Below are 14,994 nucleotides of genomic sequence, written 5' to 3' on the forward strand. Positions count from 1 at the left end.
TGACATTTGGAAACTGGAGATTCCTTTGAAAAACCTCATAAACACTGACCATTAGATAGGTGCAGGTTCCATCAAGTTCAGGGCTCTCCTGAAACTCCCTAACACACACACACACACACACACACACACACACACACACACACACACACACACACACACACACACACACACACACACACACACACACACACACACACACACACACACACACACACACACACACACACACACCCCTTTCATTGGCTTGCTAGCAAGTGCTTCTACATTATAAGTCATATGAGACACCTCAGGAGGGAAAAAGAAGATTTGCTGCTTGTGAGTACTTCCCTTGTCCAGGGTCTGTAGACTTACCACACTCCCTCTCATAGTCACAATGAGCTACACTCCTTTTCTCTTCTCTAAGACCTTCAATAGCTTCTCTCTTACACCTTTACTTCCTATGTTTGACAACCTTTATTGAGTCACTTCTTCCCTATTTGAAATACTATAGTACAGTATAGTACAGTACAGTATAGTATAGTACAGTATATACAGTATAGCATAGTACAGTACAGTAAAATACACACTCTTGATTCTTTCTGGAGACTATTACACTTGAATCAAATGATAATTAACATTATAGATTATGAAAATGTTCACTCTGCAATATTGGCTAAGAAACAAATCATCAAAATAGTCTTAAAAGTTCTATCACACTTCCTAACTGCCAGGTGACAGCACAATTTCTTTAACGGACATGTTACATCATGTTATGTCATGCCCTTTGCAAATATTGCCAAAGCAAAGCACTTAATGGCACTTATTTCTACCTCTTTTAGTTCCAAGAATCTGTGATTCCAAAATGGGTTATTAGAAAGCACGGAATTTACTATAATCTGAGCACTATCAAATATTATTCTATATTTTATAATTAGGACATTGCTTTATCTTAAATAGTATTAGAACATAAATTCAAGCATAGCTACAAAAATATCTTCTCAGATATAATTTCAATGAGAGTTAAATCTTGGTTGATATGAACAAATGCTGGGCCAACCAGAGTTACACATATCTATCCAGGCTTCTCCAGCTACTTAAGAGGCTAAGGCAGAAGAACTACCAGAAGGACCCCAGCCTTGGCAACTTAGCAAAATTCTGTTTCCAAATTTGTTTAAAAAAGTAGAAAAGAGGCTGGGGATATGGTTCAGCAATAGAGCACTGCTCTACTGCATCATGGACAAAGTTCTGAGTTCAATTTCCAGGAAAGAAAAAAAAAAGACAAAGACAAGAGGAGAGGAGAGAAGAGGGGAGGGGAAGGGAGAGGGAGGAAAGAATGGAGAGAAAAAGAAAGAAAAAAAGAGAAAGAGAAGGAAGGAAGAAAGGAAAAAAGAAGGGAGGGAGGGAACAAGGGAGGCAAGGGAAAAAAGAGAAAGTCATCATTCATTAAAAACAACAATAACAAACAGATGTTACCTTGACTAAATTTTGGGTGCTTAATGATACCATGTTAAATGTAACAAATTTGGTATACCTAAGGAAATTTGTTGCATCCAAGTCTATATGACAATGGGAAAGACATTTTACATAAGACATTGAAAATAAGATAAAACATGAAATAATATTTTATTATGAAACAGAGATGGAAGAAGTAAGAAAAAAGAAAGGAATAAAGAGAGGGAGGAAGAAAGAAGAAGAAAAGAAGAGGAAGGAAGGAAGGAAGGAAGGAAGGAAGGAAGGAAGGAAGGAAGGAAGGAAGGAAGGAAGGAAGGAAGGAAGGAAGGGGAGGAGGGAGGAATACAGAAATGGAGGAAGAAAGAAAGAAAAAGTGAGAAAGAAAAAGAATAACAAAAAAGTCATAACTTTTCTGTTAAACTTAAGTACTTATTTTAGGAAAAAGAAAGTGTCTTCTATCATCTATGTGTGTGTGTCAGGGGAAGGGGGCAGTCCTGGGGCTTTGAATTCAGGGCCTGGGCAATCTGAGCTTTTTTGCTCAAAGCTAGTCCTCTACCTCTTGACCTGTGGCTTCACTTCTAGCTTTAATTTTTGTTTGGGGGCGGGGGTGGTTAATTGGAAAATTTCACAGCCTTTCCTGCCCAAGCTAGTTTCAAACCTCAATCCTTTAAATCTCAGCCTACTTACAGACATAAACAATGGTACCCATCTTGGTGTTTGTTTTTGGGGGGGTTATTATTATTATTGTAAAGGTGATGTACAGAGGGCTTAAAGTTACTTAAGTAAGGACATGAGTACAATAATTTTCAAGCAGTCTTACCCCCTCTCTCATTTCCTCTCCCCACCCCCAACTTCCCTCCCCCACAAGGTATAAAGTATCTAGTGAGTATCTCTGTTGCACTGGTATTTGTTGGTATTTGCCTTTTGATGTAAAGATTTGAAAACACTAGTCCATTTTATTATAAACATTTAGACAGATTTTGTTGATTTCAGGTATAAATTAGCTGATCATAATGTTTCACAACACATTCATCACTGATCCATACTGGCTTCACTTTACTTGAATAGTTAAGTGAATTCTACAATGCATTTTGTTCTTGGTTACATTTCCTCCTTACATGAAAACTGTGGTCTTCCTCTAAGTCTACCATCTTGAAGTCAGTCAAATGGCCACCAAAGTCCAGCTAGTATTTAGGACCACATATATGAATTATAATTGACTTAACCAGGTAAAAGGCTCTAAATTTCAGCAAAGCTAACTAAAAACATAACAGTCATAAGTAATACTTATTTACCAGCGAAATATAAAGTTGAACTAAGAGCAATGACTAATGATACTGATGAATATTTTCTTAAATTTTACCTTGTTCCCTAAAGGGCTGTGATATAGAAACATGCTTGAGAAAAATAGCACATTTAATTAGAAATTGGAATCTTACTTATAAGCGAAATTAATTCTTTTTTAATTTAATTTTTATTTTATAGTAAGGGTAATGTCAGAGGGGTAAGAGTTACATAAATAAGGTAATGAGTACATTTCTTCTTGAACATTGTTCCCCCTTCCTTGTTTTTTCCCAGTTTCTCTCCCCCATGACTCCCCTCCCCCACAAGTTGTAAAGTTCATTTCGATTAGCATCAATAGCTGAGGATCACAATAGCTCAAAAGCTAATTCTAAATTTCTGCATGACACAAAACCTCAATATGGTGAACTAAGCATTACCAACACAGGTGTTAAGAGTCACCAGACACTACTGCAGTGTTTTACAGTCTTGGTTCACAAGGTCAGTCACTGTGCCCTGTTGGACACCTTAGCAATGATGGAAGGTGATTACCATTTGCTTGACCTTCATTGCCCTACATTATATGGCACCCACAATCACTCACACATTTGGCCAAGCCCAAGAGAACCGGGCTTTTTTAAAGACATCATTAATATGTAGTTAGAAATAAAGCTTAGTGCCCCGTGCTGATGGCTTATACCTATGATCCTAGCTACACAGGAGCCTGAGGGAGATCTGAGGGTTTGAAGCTAGCCCAGGCAGGCAAGTCCATGAGACTTTTATCTCCAATTCATCACAGAAAAAGCTAGAAGTGGCACTGTGGCTCAAGTGGTAGAGTGCTAACCTTGAGCCAAAGGAGCTCAGGGATAGCAACCAAGCCCAGAATTCAAGCCCCTGGAATGGTAAAAATAAATAAATAAAACCTAATAATTATAATACAATATGGACAGTTGTAAGAGAGAAAGAATTTGAAAGGCTCAGAAATCTGACCCACATTGGATATGGGGAGTTTGCTTATATAAAAGGCCAATCTAAAAGGCATCTCCAAAAACAACCTTAAAAGCAAACAGAAAATGCTTTCTCAAACTTACATTTCACTACATCACAAAGCACATAGAGTTTAAGAATCTTCCAGGTAAGCTTTTCAATGCATGTGTTTTAACAATTATAGTGGGGAAAGTATCAGACAAATAAAAATTAAGAAACATTACACTAAGACAATAAATGACTGCACTGCAGCTAACCTAGTCAGACAGAACTTTGAAAAGGAATCAAGTTCAATATTTATATATTTGGGGCGAAGAGTTTGATTTCAGAAAAATATTTAGTGAAATCTCTGTTCAGTCAAATTGAGAACACTGTATAACCACCACAAAAACAAACTGGACTGAAATTCAACACAATGGCATGTGTTTTTCAACCTGCAATCAACACCAAGAAATAGCTCCTTTTAGTTATTAAAATCCTGGAAAGAATTATAATTACCCATCTGGGATTATGTCCTTTAAAGCAGGAGTACTTGGAAATAGAACAGTCCATTTCTAATCCTTCTTTTCCTATTGATTTTTAAATTCCTTGAACATGTTAGACAGTAGAAATTTGATATGAGTTAAGTTCTTAATACAAAGAAAGAAAAAAGGGAAGGAGGGGGAGAGAGAAGAAATGGGGGAAAGGAAAGTAGAGGAGGGGAGGAGAGGAAGGGCTAGGGAAAAGAAGAGAAAGTGAAGAGAGGTGAGAAGAGGAAGGGAGGGGAGGACAAAAGAGGGTCAGAGAGAGAAGGGAAGGAGAAGGTGAAAGCAGAACAGGGGAGGAAAAGAGGGGAGAAAGGGGAACTGGGAAAGAAGAAAAGTGTAATGATGAGGATGATTAACTTGTTTAACTATCATAACTACATCATTATGTATATCAAAACACCATCTTAAATATAATGCAGTAATTTATATAAATAAGTTTAAACTGATTTAAGAAAAAGAATAAGTTGTGCACTAGTGACTCACACCTGTAACCCCAACTACTCAGGTGGCTGAGATTTGAAGATTGTGGTACAAAACCAGACTAACGAGGAAAGTCTGTGAGATTCTTACATCCAATAAACTACTCAAGAACAGCCAGAAGTGGTGCTATAGCTCAAGTGGTACAGTGCTAGTCTTGAACAAAAATTGCACAGGGACAGCACCATGGCTCTGAGTTCAAGCCCCAAGACCAACACCACAGAAAAAAAAAAAAAGAAGAGAAGAAAAAGATGGAGGAGGAAGAGGAGAAGGAGGAGGAGGGTGAAGAAAGGGAGGAGAAAGAAGAGGAAGGCAACTCTGTATTTCATTATTTTTAATTTGTTGTTTTAATTTAATGAAATATGTCTCTGCCACACAGAATTGTGGGGTGGGGGGAGGGAGGAGATTAACTTCAAAAGCAAACCACTTTGTCCAATAATACCAATCATAGGTAGTCTTGCAAGAGATAAAAAAACAGTTCACACAGAGACTGGCATAAGCCCATAGTAGCCTCATTCACTTGGATACAAGTAAAACAGCCACAATTAAAGGAGCAAGAAACTAAGTTCAGCCAATTGCTACTTTGGAATACTACTCAACAATAAAAAAGCAATGAATTAACAAATGTGCTAAAACATGAATAAATAAATGGAAATTATTCTAAGCTGAAGAAGCTGGACAAACAAGTAAATGATGTGTGATTCCATTTTTTTCAAGTTCTAGAAAATGTGAAATACATTTATGACAGAACAAGCAGAAGAAGATGACACTAGGCAAGGGGTGAGGATTCCCTGGGAAGATGACATGAAGGAACTTTGTAGGGGAGAAAAATACTTTATATCTTCATAGAAGTGATGGTTACATGGGTATATCTATTTGTCAAAATAATGAACTCAATAATTTAGATGATATATAGAGAGATTTTACCTCAAAAATGAAATAAAATTAAATGTCCTGTGGCTGAAATGGGTAGATGGGTGGGTGATACAATACTGGTAGAATCTTAATCACTGTAAAAGCTAAGTGACTGAAATTGTCTACTACTTTATTCTATTTTCTATTTATTGATATTTCCAAAATAAGACTTTATATACTATATACTGGGAATATACAATCAAAAAATGTTTATGGCATAAATATATACTTCTCAAATTGACATGCCTGTGCTTCATATGGAGAATTTTAAATTTTAAATGTAGCTCATTACTTTCTTTAGCTTCACCCACTCCAGCCTCACCCCAGCATGACTCCCATCTAGTGGGTCATTAGAGAGCATAAGACATAGTTGTCAACTACAGTTCTCAACTACCACCAGCCCCCAAATTAATTCTTCCCTAGTATCTCAGACATTTCTAGTAAAAACAGGTACAGATGGAGAAATCAGAGCTGCTGCATATGGTGTAAAATACAACTGATTTGACAGATCCCAAACTTATCCTTTTTTTCTTCGAATATTTTATTTTTTGTTAATGAGGAAAAATCCTGATTTTTTAAAAAAATTACCATATTCAAGTTTTTTTACTTCAATTTTTAGAATAATAAATCCTGGGGCACTAACCCAGATCACTGGTCTGTCTCTCTACTGCTGACACACATGCTCAGTCACCTGCCAGCCATATCAATGAGTCTATCTTATTTTTCTAAAATCTGCCTAAGGAAAAAAAATACAGCTTTCACATGACATATCCAATGAATGAGAGGAACAACCAAGAAGTAAACAATATAAGCAGGCTCAAACATGGCTATTTAAAGGCATAATACATTAATGCCTACTAGGTCATAAGAGGATTGTAAGTGTGCTTAGGTAAAGCATCTTCTTCACAGAACCTAATAAAGGGTTCAAGTATCTATCAATTAGTTCTCTACAGACAGTATAAGGTAAATGTTGAAATTAGCTAAAATTAAAGATCCAAAATTACTGGGTAACTCTACTTAAAAATACTTTCATGAAACATTTTAATTTTTGTACATCCTCCGCTAAATCCCAAGGAAGAATTTCACCACTGGGTGAACAGACTCTGAGAAAGTAAGTACTTCTTGATGTTGTCCATCCATCCATTCATTAGCTCATCCAACAAACAGTAGAGTGTCTACACATAGCTAGTGCTGAAATTCATCAGTGAGGAAAACAGTGTCCATGCTCTTGTGGAGCTTACCTTCTAACACAAAGAGAAAGACCAATAGGAAAAGATGAGAGACCTCTGAGGAGCACAGAGGGTCATACCAGGGAAGGGGCTGAAGAGGTACACCTATGTAATATGTGACATGTGTGGAAACCCAAGAAAAATAAAGTTTCAGAATGTCAGGCAGAAAAAAATTTGCAAGTGCAAAGGCCTGGCATCTGAATTTTGTTCCAAAACTCAAGAAATATGGAGGAAGTAGCACTGTGGCTCAAGCATTAGAGCGCTTATCTTGAGCTGAAGAGCGCAGGGACAGCGCCCAAGCCCAGAGTTCAAGCCCCACGACCGACCAAAATATATATATATATATATATGGAGCCAATGTGGCTACAAGGGAGGGAAGGGGGAATTAGAAGGTAGTTAAGAGAGGGAATACGCAGGATCTAGACCTCTCTCAGCCATTTTCAGGATCTAAGCATTTATGGAGACAGAGAGGAAGCCACTGGTGGACTATGAGCAGAAAAGATCCTACATGGTGTTTTTACAAAGATCACCAGCTACCCAGGCACTGGTGGCTCACGCTTGTAATCCTAGCTACTCAGGAGGCTGAGATCTGAGGGTGGCAATTTGAAGCCAGCCCAGACAGAAAAGTCCCCCCTGAGACTCTTTACCTCCAATTAACCACTCAAAAACCAGAAGTAGCCCTGTGGCTCAAGTGGTAGAGCGCTAGCCGTGAGCATAAACAGGCTCAGGGATAGTACCCAGGCCCTACATTTCAAGCCCCACAACCACACACATACACACACACACACACACACACACACACACACACACACACACACACACACACACACACACACACACACACACACACACACACACACACACACACACACACACACACAAGATAACCAGCTGTGTGAGGAGGACAATCAGTTGGGGAACAAGAAGACCTATTCCGTGATCAGATCACAATGTCTGATGTCATTTGTTTTGTGCGCCTTCATTCTTTGGCATGCTATTCCAATAAGTCAAACTATAGCCAACTGAAATGTTTTGTTTTTGTTTTTTTTTAAGCACTGAATTTGGGATTAAGAATATTATTATTAATAATGATAATATTAATATATTTCAGTAGTTGTTGAAATGGGGTTTCAATTCAACATAACAATCACTCAAATAATGCATCTCAATGTCACTCCTTTCAGCTTCCTCCTCCACCTCTCCTGGTTGAGTTTTTGAAGAAGAAGCAAGAGTCATGTTACTTTCAGGATTTGGTTTGACTTAATTGATAGAGGTTCTTTCATCTAGATTAATATAATGAGTAAATGAGACAAAGACTGCCAGTTGTCTGGACAATCAGTCACCTTTTCAAAACATGCCTCACAGATACCAGAAAGCAAATATTTTCATTTTGGACACAAAGTTCTCATCACACTGGAGTTATTCATCACCTTCATCACAACATAGGCATACTGTGATAGTCAAAACCCATCCCCTAGGAAAGTTGAAAAGGAATACATTTCCAACCATAAAATCCATCAGCACTCTCCCAGACATCTGTTTCCTACGTAATTGATGAACTCCCTCTTGGAATGAAGATACAGTCACTTTTATCTCCAAGATCCTTGAGCTTACCAATTCTACCAGCAACCTCACCCACACCATGTTGTGATCTCTGGCAGATAGGACCACTTATGCACAGCACCTGCCTTTCAGGACTGTAAGCCACTCTTCAAGGCTATTAATTGGTTTAAGATGGTGTCAGAAATGCATACTTTCCTGCACACTTTGGTGATTTCATCGCAAGCTCAAAGCACTCAGATAAATTAAATCATCTGGCTGTATCCTGAATCACAGCTGGCAGGCCTGACTACTGCTCTTTGCGGATGAGCAAACAATACAGAATAAGATGCTCACCCCACTCTACATTCCATTTTCAGCATCCAGAGTAATGTTGCTAGGAAGAATTTTTAAAACAGAAATGTTAGTTTTGCAAATACATTTTGCAAATATATTTTTGCAAATACATTTTTGCAAATATATTTGTTTTGTTTTATTTTGTTTTGTAACACCTGAGCCCCCATTTCAGAACACTGATGTTTTGTTTTGCAGATAGCTTCAACAGCCCAGAAAGGAACAGGGTTGGGGGCTGGGTAAGGCTATTTAGGTGGTTAATCTAGCTTATTGCTCGCCAGTGGAGTTTTAATTAGGGGTGAGGGGGAAGCAGGACCGGGGGTGGGGGGGGGGACTGTTAACACCATAAATACTACACTCACATTTCTTCATCCTCGCTGAATGTGAAAGGAATGCGCCTCTTAAGTTCTACTAACAAGCCAGGAGATACTCTCTCTAGGGGTCTAGGGGTGGGCTTAATGCTGTGCTAGTCTCTCTCTCCCTCTCCCGTTCCATGTCCTTTTCCTCCTTTGCATCATTTACAAACTCTTGCTTTCATTTTGTTTTCTTTCATCTTATTGTGTGGGTAATCTTTTATAATAAGGAGGGAGAAATAATAAGATACATCAAGATTTCTTTCTCCAAGTCTAAATTTAAATACAGCAGGCAGAGAGAAGCGGTGAAAAGGGTGTGTGGGCGTAAATGGCGAGATTTCCCGGTTTCTAGGGGAGAAGGGCTCAGAGAATAAAATGCTGAAGGGATTTGAGAGCCGTGTGTGCGTGCGTGTGCGTGTGCGTGTGTGTGTGTGTGTGTGTGTGTGTGTGTGCAGCCATTCTCAGGGCAGAGAGGAAAAATCGGGAAGAAGGGGGGCACGGGGAGGGGGGGAGAGAACAAGATTAATACAGGCAGTCACGAACCCCGACCCCGACCCCGACCCCTCCGGATAGGGCAGATTTCCGACACCACCGAAAACGCGGGATCAAAGAACGGTTGGGCAGGCGGGCAGTGTCCCGCAGATCAGGAGGAGCAGGAAGGAAGCCAAATGGGCTGAGAGGCGATCTGACCAAAGCGCTCGCCGGTGATGGAGAGGCAGCACAGGCCGCTGGGACCTACCTGGCACGGTCAAGGTAGAGGATGCTGCCGGCACCTCGGGCCTCTCTTCCTCAGCCTCCTCCCGCTGCCTCTGCTGCTGCTGCTGCTGCTGCTGCTGCTGGATGAGGCTGAGGTCGGAGCGGCCGAGCTCGGCTCGGGAGGCCGCGGGGACCAGCCGTGCCTTCAGCAGCACGGCCGCCAGGCCGAGGAGCAGGGTGCAAGGGACGCGCCGGCAGAGCCTCGCCATGGCCGAGAGCCCGAGGGCCGCGGCGGCATATTGCGGGGCTCCGGGCGGCGGCGGGCGCCAGGGCTGCGGGCTCCCGGCCGCGCCCGCTCGCTGGCTCCCCCGGCGCCGTCTGCGGCGCACACCCTCGGCGGGTGCGGGAGGAGGAGGGACGGGGAAGGGGGAGGAGCACAGGAGGAGGAGGGGAGCGCGGGAGAGGAGGAGGAGGACGGAGAGGCACGGGGCGGGCGCGGAGGGGAGGGGGCCTTGGAAGAGGACCAGCCCCAAGTCTGCGCGCACCTTGGCGCACGCGACACACCGGGAGGGGCGCGCGGGGGCCCCTCGGCCACCCGCCACGATGCTGAGGCTAGGGTGCTGTGCTGGGTCTACAAAGAGAGGCTGGGTAGGGGGCTTAGTCGTCTCCCAGCCCCTCTAGCGCATGCCCGCCGAGGGAAATTCTGAAGCAACTGGAGTAAAATTCCTCCCCCCTACCCCAAATTAGAAAAGAAGGTAGAGCATCCATTAACCTCCCAGATCACTTCCTGAAGCTTCAGCGGATCCAAAGGCCCGGGGTCCCCCTTGCCCCCCCCCAAACCCCGCCCCCCAGCCCTGTTCCTCCCTTTGGCCTCCAGGCCAGTAGACTACTGCACCTGGAGCCTGATCCCTTAGCTAGAAGTTAAAGTGGTTCTCCGGATGCCAAATAAACTTTCCTTTTCTGCCTGAGTGGGCATTTCTTTCGTCTCCATGAAACATTATATTTTTTTCATAATTGTGTCCTACACTGATATATGTATATATATGCTTAATAGGTCTATGAATTATATGTATATAATGTATACGTACATGTAATGTAAAATCCAGCCTCTACGTTCTGGGAGCCCACCAGCTATTGAGGAGGGCAGTGGGAAGGAATTCACAGACCAAACACAAGCCACTGGGGTAGCTGGTCCTGGAGAAGCAGTACGACATTCAGGAGTTGCATAAAATTGGAAGGAATGGGGGTGGAAGTACTGTGAAACACTGGGGAGGGGAAGATAGAAAAAGTTTCAAAGAGAGATAGAAGCAACGAGAGTGTCTAAAAAGCAGAACTCTGAAGTGTGTGTGTGTGTGTGTGTGTGTGTGTGTGTGTGTGTGTGTGTGTGTGTTCTGAAGGTATATGGCAGCACAGGGCACTTGGGACAGTGTGAGCCTTGATCCTGAGCCTTGATCCTAACAAGACTGTTGCAGATTGAAAAGGTGAGTTGACTAGGTGCTTACAAGCACTTCTATAGTACTTAAGGTCAGACAGACACTGCTCAAACACTTAACATATGTAGTATTGCTGCTCTCTGACGGCTTTTGTGGTATTTTTGTAAAAACAAAGAATTTTTTTGTTTTATTAGCAACATCAAATATTGAAGAACTTCTAATTGTGGTGGCCATTCACATATTTAGATAGCTACAAAAACATTAAATTGCAGGTTTTAAGAGTACATTGAACGGGATAGGAATTAACTTTCAAAAAGATTTCTTTAAAGCAGAAACATGATTTTTCAAATTCTCAAATGTGTTTAAATCTCACACAAGATGCTAAAATTAAGAGGCTCACTCTCAAGAAAATTTTCTAGAGAAAACACAGAGTGGGCAATTTTTTTTCCGTTTGAAATTTTCCTTTTGTGTGCATATGCCAGTACTGGGGCTTAAACTCAGGGCCTGGGGTGCTGTCCCTGAGTTTTTTGCTTAAGGCTGGTACTCCACCACTTCAGCCACATCTCTACTGCCAGCTTTTTGCTAATTGGAGATAATAATTTCACAGACATTCATTCAAGAGTTGGCTTTGAACCGTGATCCTCAGATCATAATCTCCTGAGTACCTAGGACTCAGGTGTGAGCCACTAGCACCTGGTATTTATTTTATTTCATCTTACTTTTTGTTAGATTAGTTATTCAGAAGCAAGGATTTGTTTGAGCATAATATAGTTAAAGTAGCAAAAATAGAAAACAAAGAAAAATATTTCCTGTTTCCTATCCAGGAAATCAGAGTTTAAGACTTGTTACTTTGATATCAGAAACATTGCCAGTTTAGTCTGAAAGGAATGATAAAGTAAAAATGAAAGAATGGTTTTAGATTTATAAAATATTACTTGCCCAAACATCCTGGTGACACCACACATACTATATTTTATGGCTAGAGAGGAGGCAAACATAAAGTGAGTCCCTGAAAATCATCTACAGGCCTGAAAGCTAAACGTTGAATGCCCAGCTAGATTTTGAAATTATCTGAGACTAGTGGCTTCTTTTGTTCCTTGTGCTTTCTCCTTCTTTGAACCAAAATGTCAGCATGTATGTTGATAGCTGATAATGTGTTTCTTTAGTTTTACCAGGCCACATATAGAAAGACCTCTTACCCAGGATGCTCACACCCTTGGTCTTAACCCACAGCTAATTCAGATCCCCCAGATAAGATTTGATCAGCTTGAACTATTGAGATGTAGAAAGCAAGATTTAGTGTACAAATAAAAGTAAATAAATCCAGTGCACACAAATATAGTAACTGAAATATGGTACATCCAAGGGAGAACTCAAATAGTATATTTTCTTAGAAAGGAAAGTGAAGGCTCAACAAATAAATACCAGGAAGAAAGTACTTAAAAGGAGTGGGGATGGGGTCAAGGGGAAAAGGGTGGATGAATGAAAAGAGGGGGAATACAGTCAAGAATTCCATGTGTAGCCTACAAAATGAACAAGAGTCGGGGAACAGGTGGGTAGGGGAGGGATGGGTGAGAGTGTTGAAAAGGGTGACATTGATCAAGATATAGTTTATTCATGGACTGTTTTTTAAATGGAGACTTCTTTATACAACTAAAAATAATTTTAAAGAAACCAAAACAAAAAGAAATCAAGTACAATGCATCTGAACCATCAGAAAGATAACTAAAGGGTATGTCAGGAATTGGCTAGAACCCACACATTGCAGGCTCAAGGCTCAAGACTTTCCCTTGAGAGGAGAGTGCTGAGGGGCATTGTGCTCACCTAGGACCGCCTACAGAAGTGCTTGCCCAGGTTCAGCTGCCCATGCACTCAGAAACCACTGCCGCCATGGTCCCAGGAGACCAAGCTACTATTCCAGCAGGTAGTGGACTTCAGCAATATCCACATGATACTTGGTTTGAAGATGTGCAGAATGCAAGAGTAATGAGGCCATGGAGACTTCCACCTACATTTCAAAGGAAAGCCTGGGAAGGCAGGCAATGAGTCATAGCATCAGGACCCCTTCAGGCAGCCAGAGAGCACAATAGAAAACTGTGAAGGTGAAGAAGACTAAGCTTCAGTGTAGATCCCAGGAAGTGGGAGAGGTCAGGAACAGCGGTAAGAACAGCTCTAGACGATGAACAGAGCCAACAGGCAAAGCTATTGGATGGAGTTATCCAAACCCAGTGGACCTTACATCACCATACCACAAGCTATGGAGGCCAGACATTGAGCTCCTGGATTGAATTTGGGTTTTTGTTTGTTTGTTTGTTTTGGTTTTTGTCAGCCATGGGCCTGAACTCTGGGCCTGGGCACTGGCCCTCAGCTCTTCAGCTCAAGGCTAGTGCTCTACTACTTTTCTGCTTATGTGGTGCTGAGGAATCGAACCCAGGGCCTCATGCCTGCAAGGCAAGCACTCTACTACTGAACCATCTTCCCAGCCCCTAAATGTTTTCTTTGTTTTTCTTTGATCTAACTACATTCCTCCTCTCTGTGCCCCCAATCCCTATTCTTGGAATGGAAATGTTTATGCCATTTTGTGGTGAAAGTAGGTAACTGGCTTTTTAAATTTTCCCAGCACATAGCTCAGGGTTTGCCTTGGGTCTCAAAAAAATTCCTTGGACTTGGACTTTCAAAGATGCTAGAACTGTTTAGCCTAATGGAGGTCATGAAAGACAGACTGAACTTTCCTGGTATGAGATACACATGAACCTTGATCCTTGCGCTGAAATATTAAAGTTTGTATATGAAATGTCCCTGAAAAAAACTTGTGTATGCAAGGCTTTGTTTCTGATACAAGCACAGTAGGGAGGTGGGGACACGAGAGCCATACCCTCATCCATCTATTGATGGTTTCAAAATTTAAATAGACTACTGGGAAGTGGTAAAACTATTAAAGATGAGGCCTAGTTAGGGGATGTGTCTCCCTGGTGTAGCTTGTCCGTGGCCTCATTCTGCAATCCTCTGCTGCCGCTTGGCCACCAGCTCTAACCATGCCCTCCAGCTGCACGATGCTTTGTTGCAGCACAAAGCAGTGATCCAGCTAACCTCCCACTGAGCTTCAGAAACAGTGAGCTTTACTTCATTTAAATTACTTCTGTCACTCATCAGGGTAATGAAAAATCTAACTAGCATAATTGATGTCACTAAGAAGTAGGAAATTTAGTTTTTAAAATAAACTCTTCTATTTCTTTATTAAAGCATACTGTAAATTCAAAATAATTGTCCTATTGGCCAATTAGACTATGCTGATGAATTTTATTTCTTTTTGGCAGTACTGGGTTTTGAACGCAGACCTGTACACTTGCTAGTCAGTGCTCTGTATCTTGAACTATGCAGCTAGCTATTTTTGCTCTGGTCATGATCGAGATAGGGTATAGCTTTTTCCTCGACCAGCATGAACCTTGCTTTTCCTACTTATGCGTCCCTTCATAGCTGGGATTATAGACATGGCCCCACACCCAGCTACTGGTTTCAATGGGGCCCATGAACTTTTTTTCCCAGGCTGGTTTTGAACTTCCTTTCTCCTAATTTTCACATCCTGTGTAGTTGGCTTACAGTCATGAGCCACTGGCACCTGTTAATACTACTGAATTTGCAAGGTGTTTATTTCTGTGATAAGCTCCTCCACACTTTATATTATACAAAGATGCAAAATATACACACATCAGTGGGAGGGGGGGTTGCTGGTACAAGGGCTTCAACTCAGAGCCTCTCTCTAACTCATCTT

General features: G+C 41.4%; 1 protein-coding gene across 1 annotated transcript in view; it reads right to left on the reverse strand.

The window, feature by feature from the left end:
• The window catches only part of Fam171b (family with sequence similarity 171 member B), a 68,551-nt gene extending 58,386 nt beyond the window's left edge, over window positions 1-10,165 (reverse strand). Inside the window, exon 1 of the mRNA XM_070019513.1 lies at window positions 9,833-10,165. Coding sequence (XP_069875614.1) covers window positions 9,833-10,058 — 226 coding nt within the window. The 5' untranslated portion in view covers window positions 10,059-10,165. The remainder of the gene's footprint in view (window positions 1-9,832) is intronic.
• Between the last annotated feature and the right edge of the window lie 4,829 nt (window positions 10,166-14,994).

The sequence above is a fragment of the Dipodomys merriami genome, unplaced genomic scaffold (assembly GCF_024711535.1).
Source record: "Dipodomys merriami isolate MVZ:Mamm:240054 unplaced genomic scaffold, mDipMer1.0.p SCAF_1, whole genome shotgun sequence".
NCBI lineage: Eukaryota > Metazoa > Chordata > Mammalia > Rodentia > Heteromyidae > Dipodomys > Dipodomys merriami.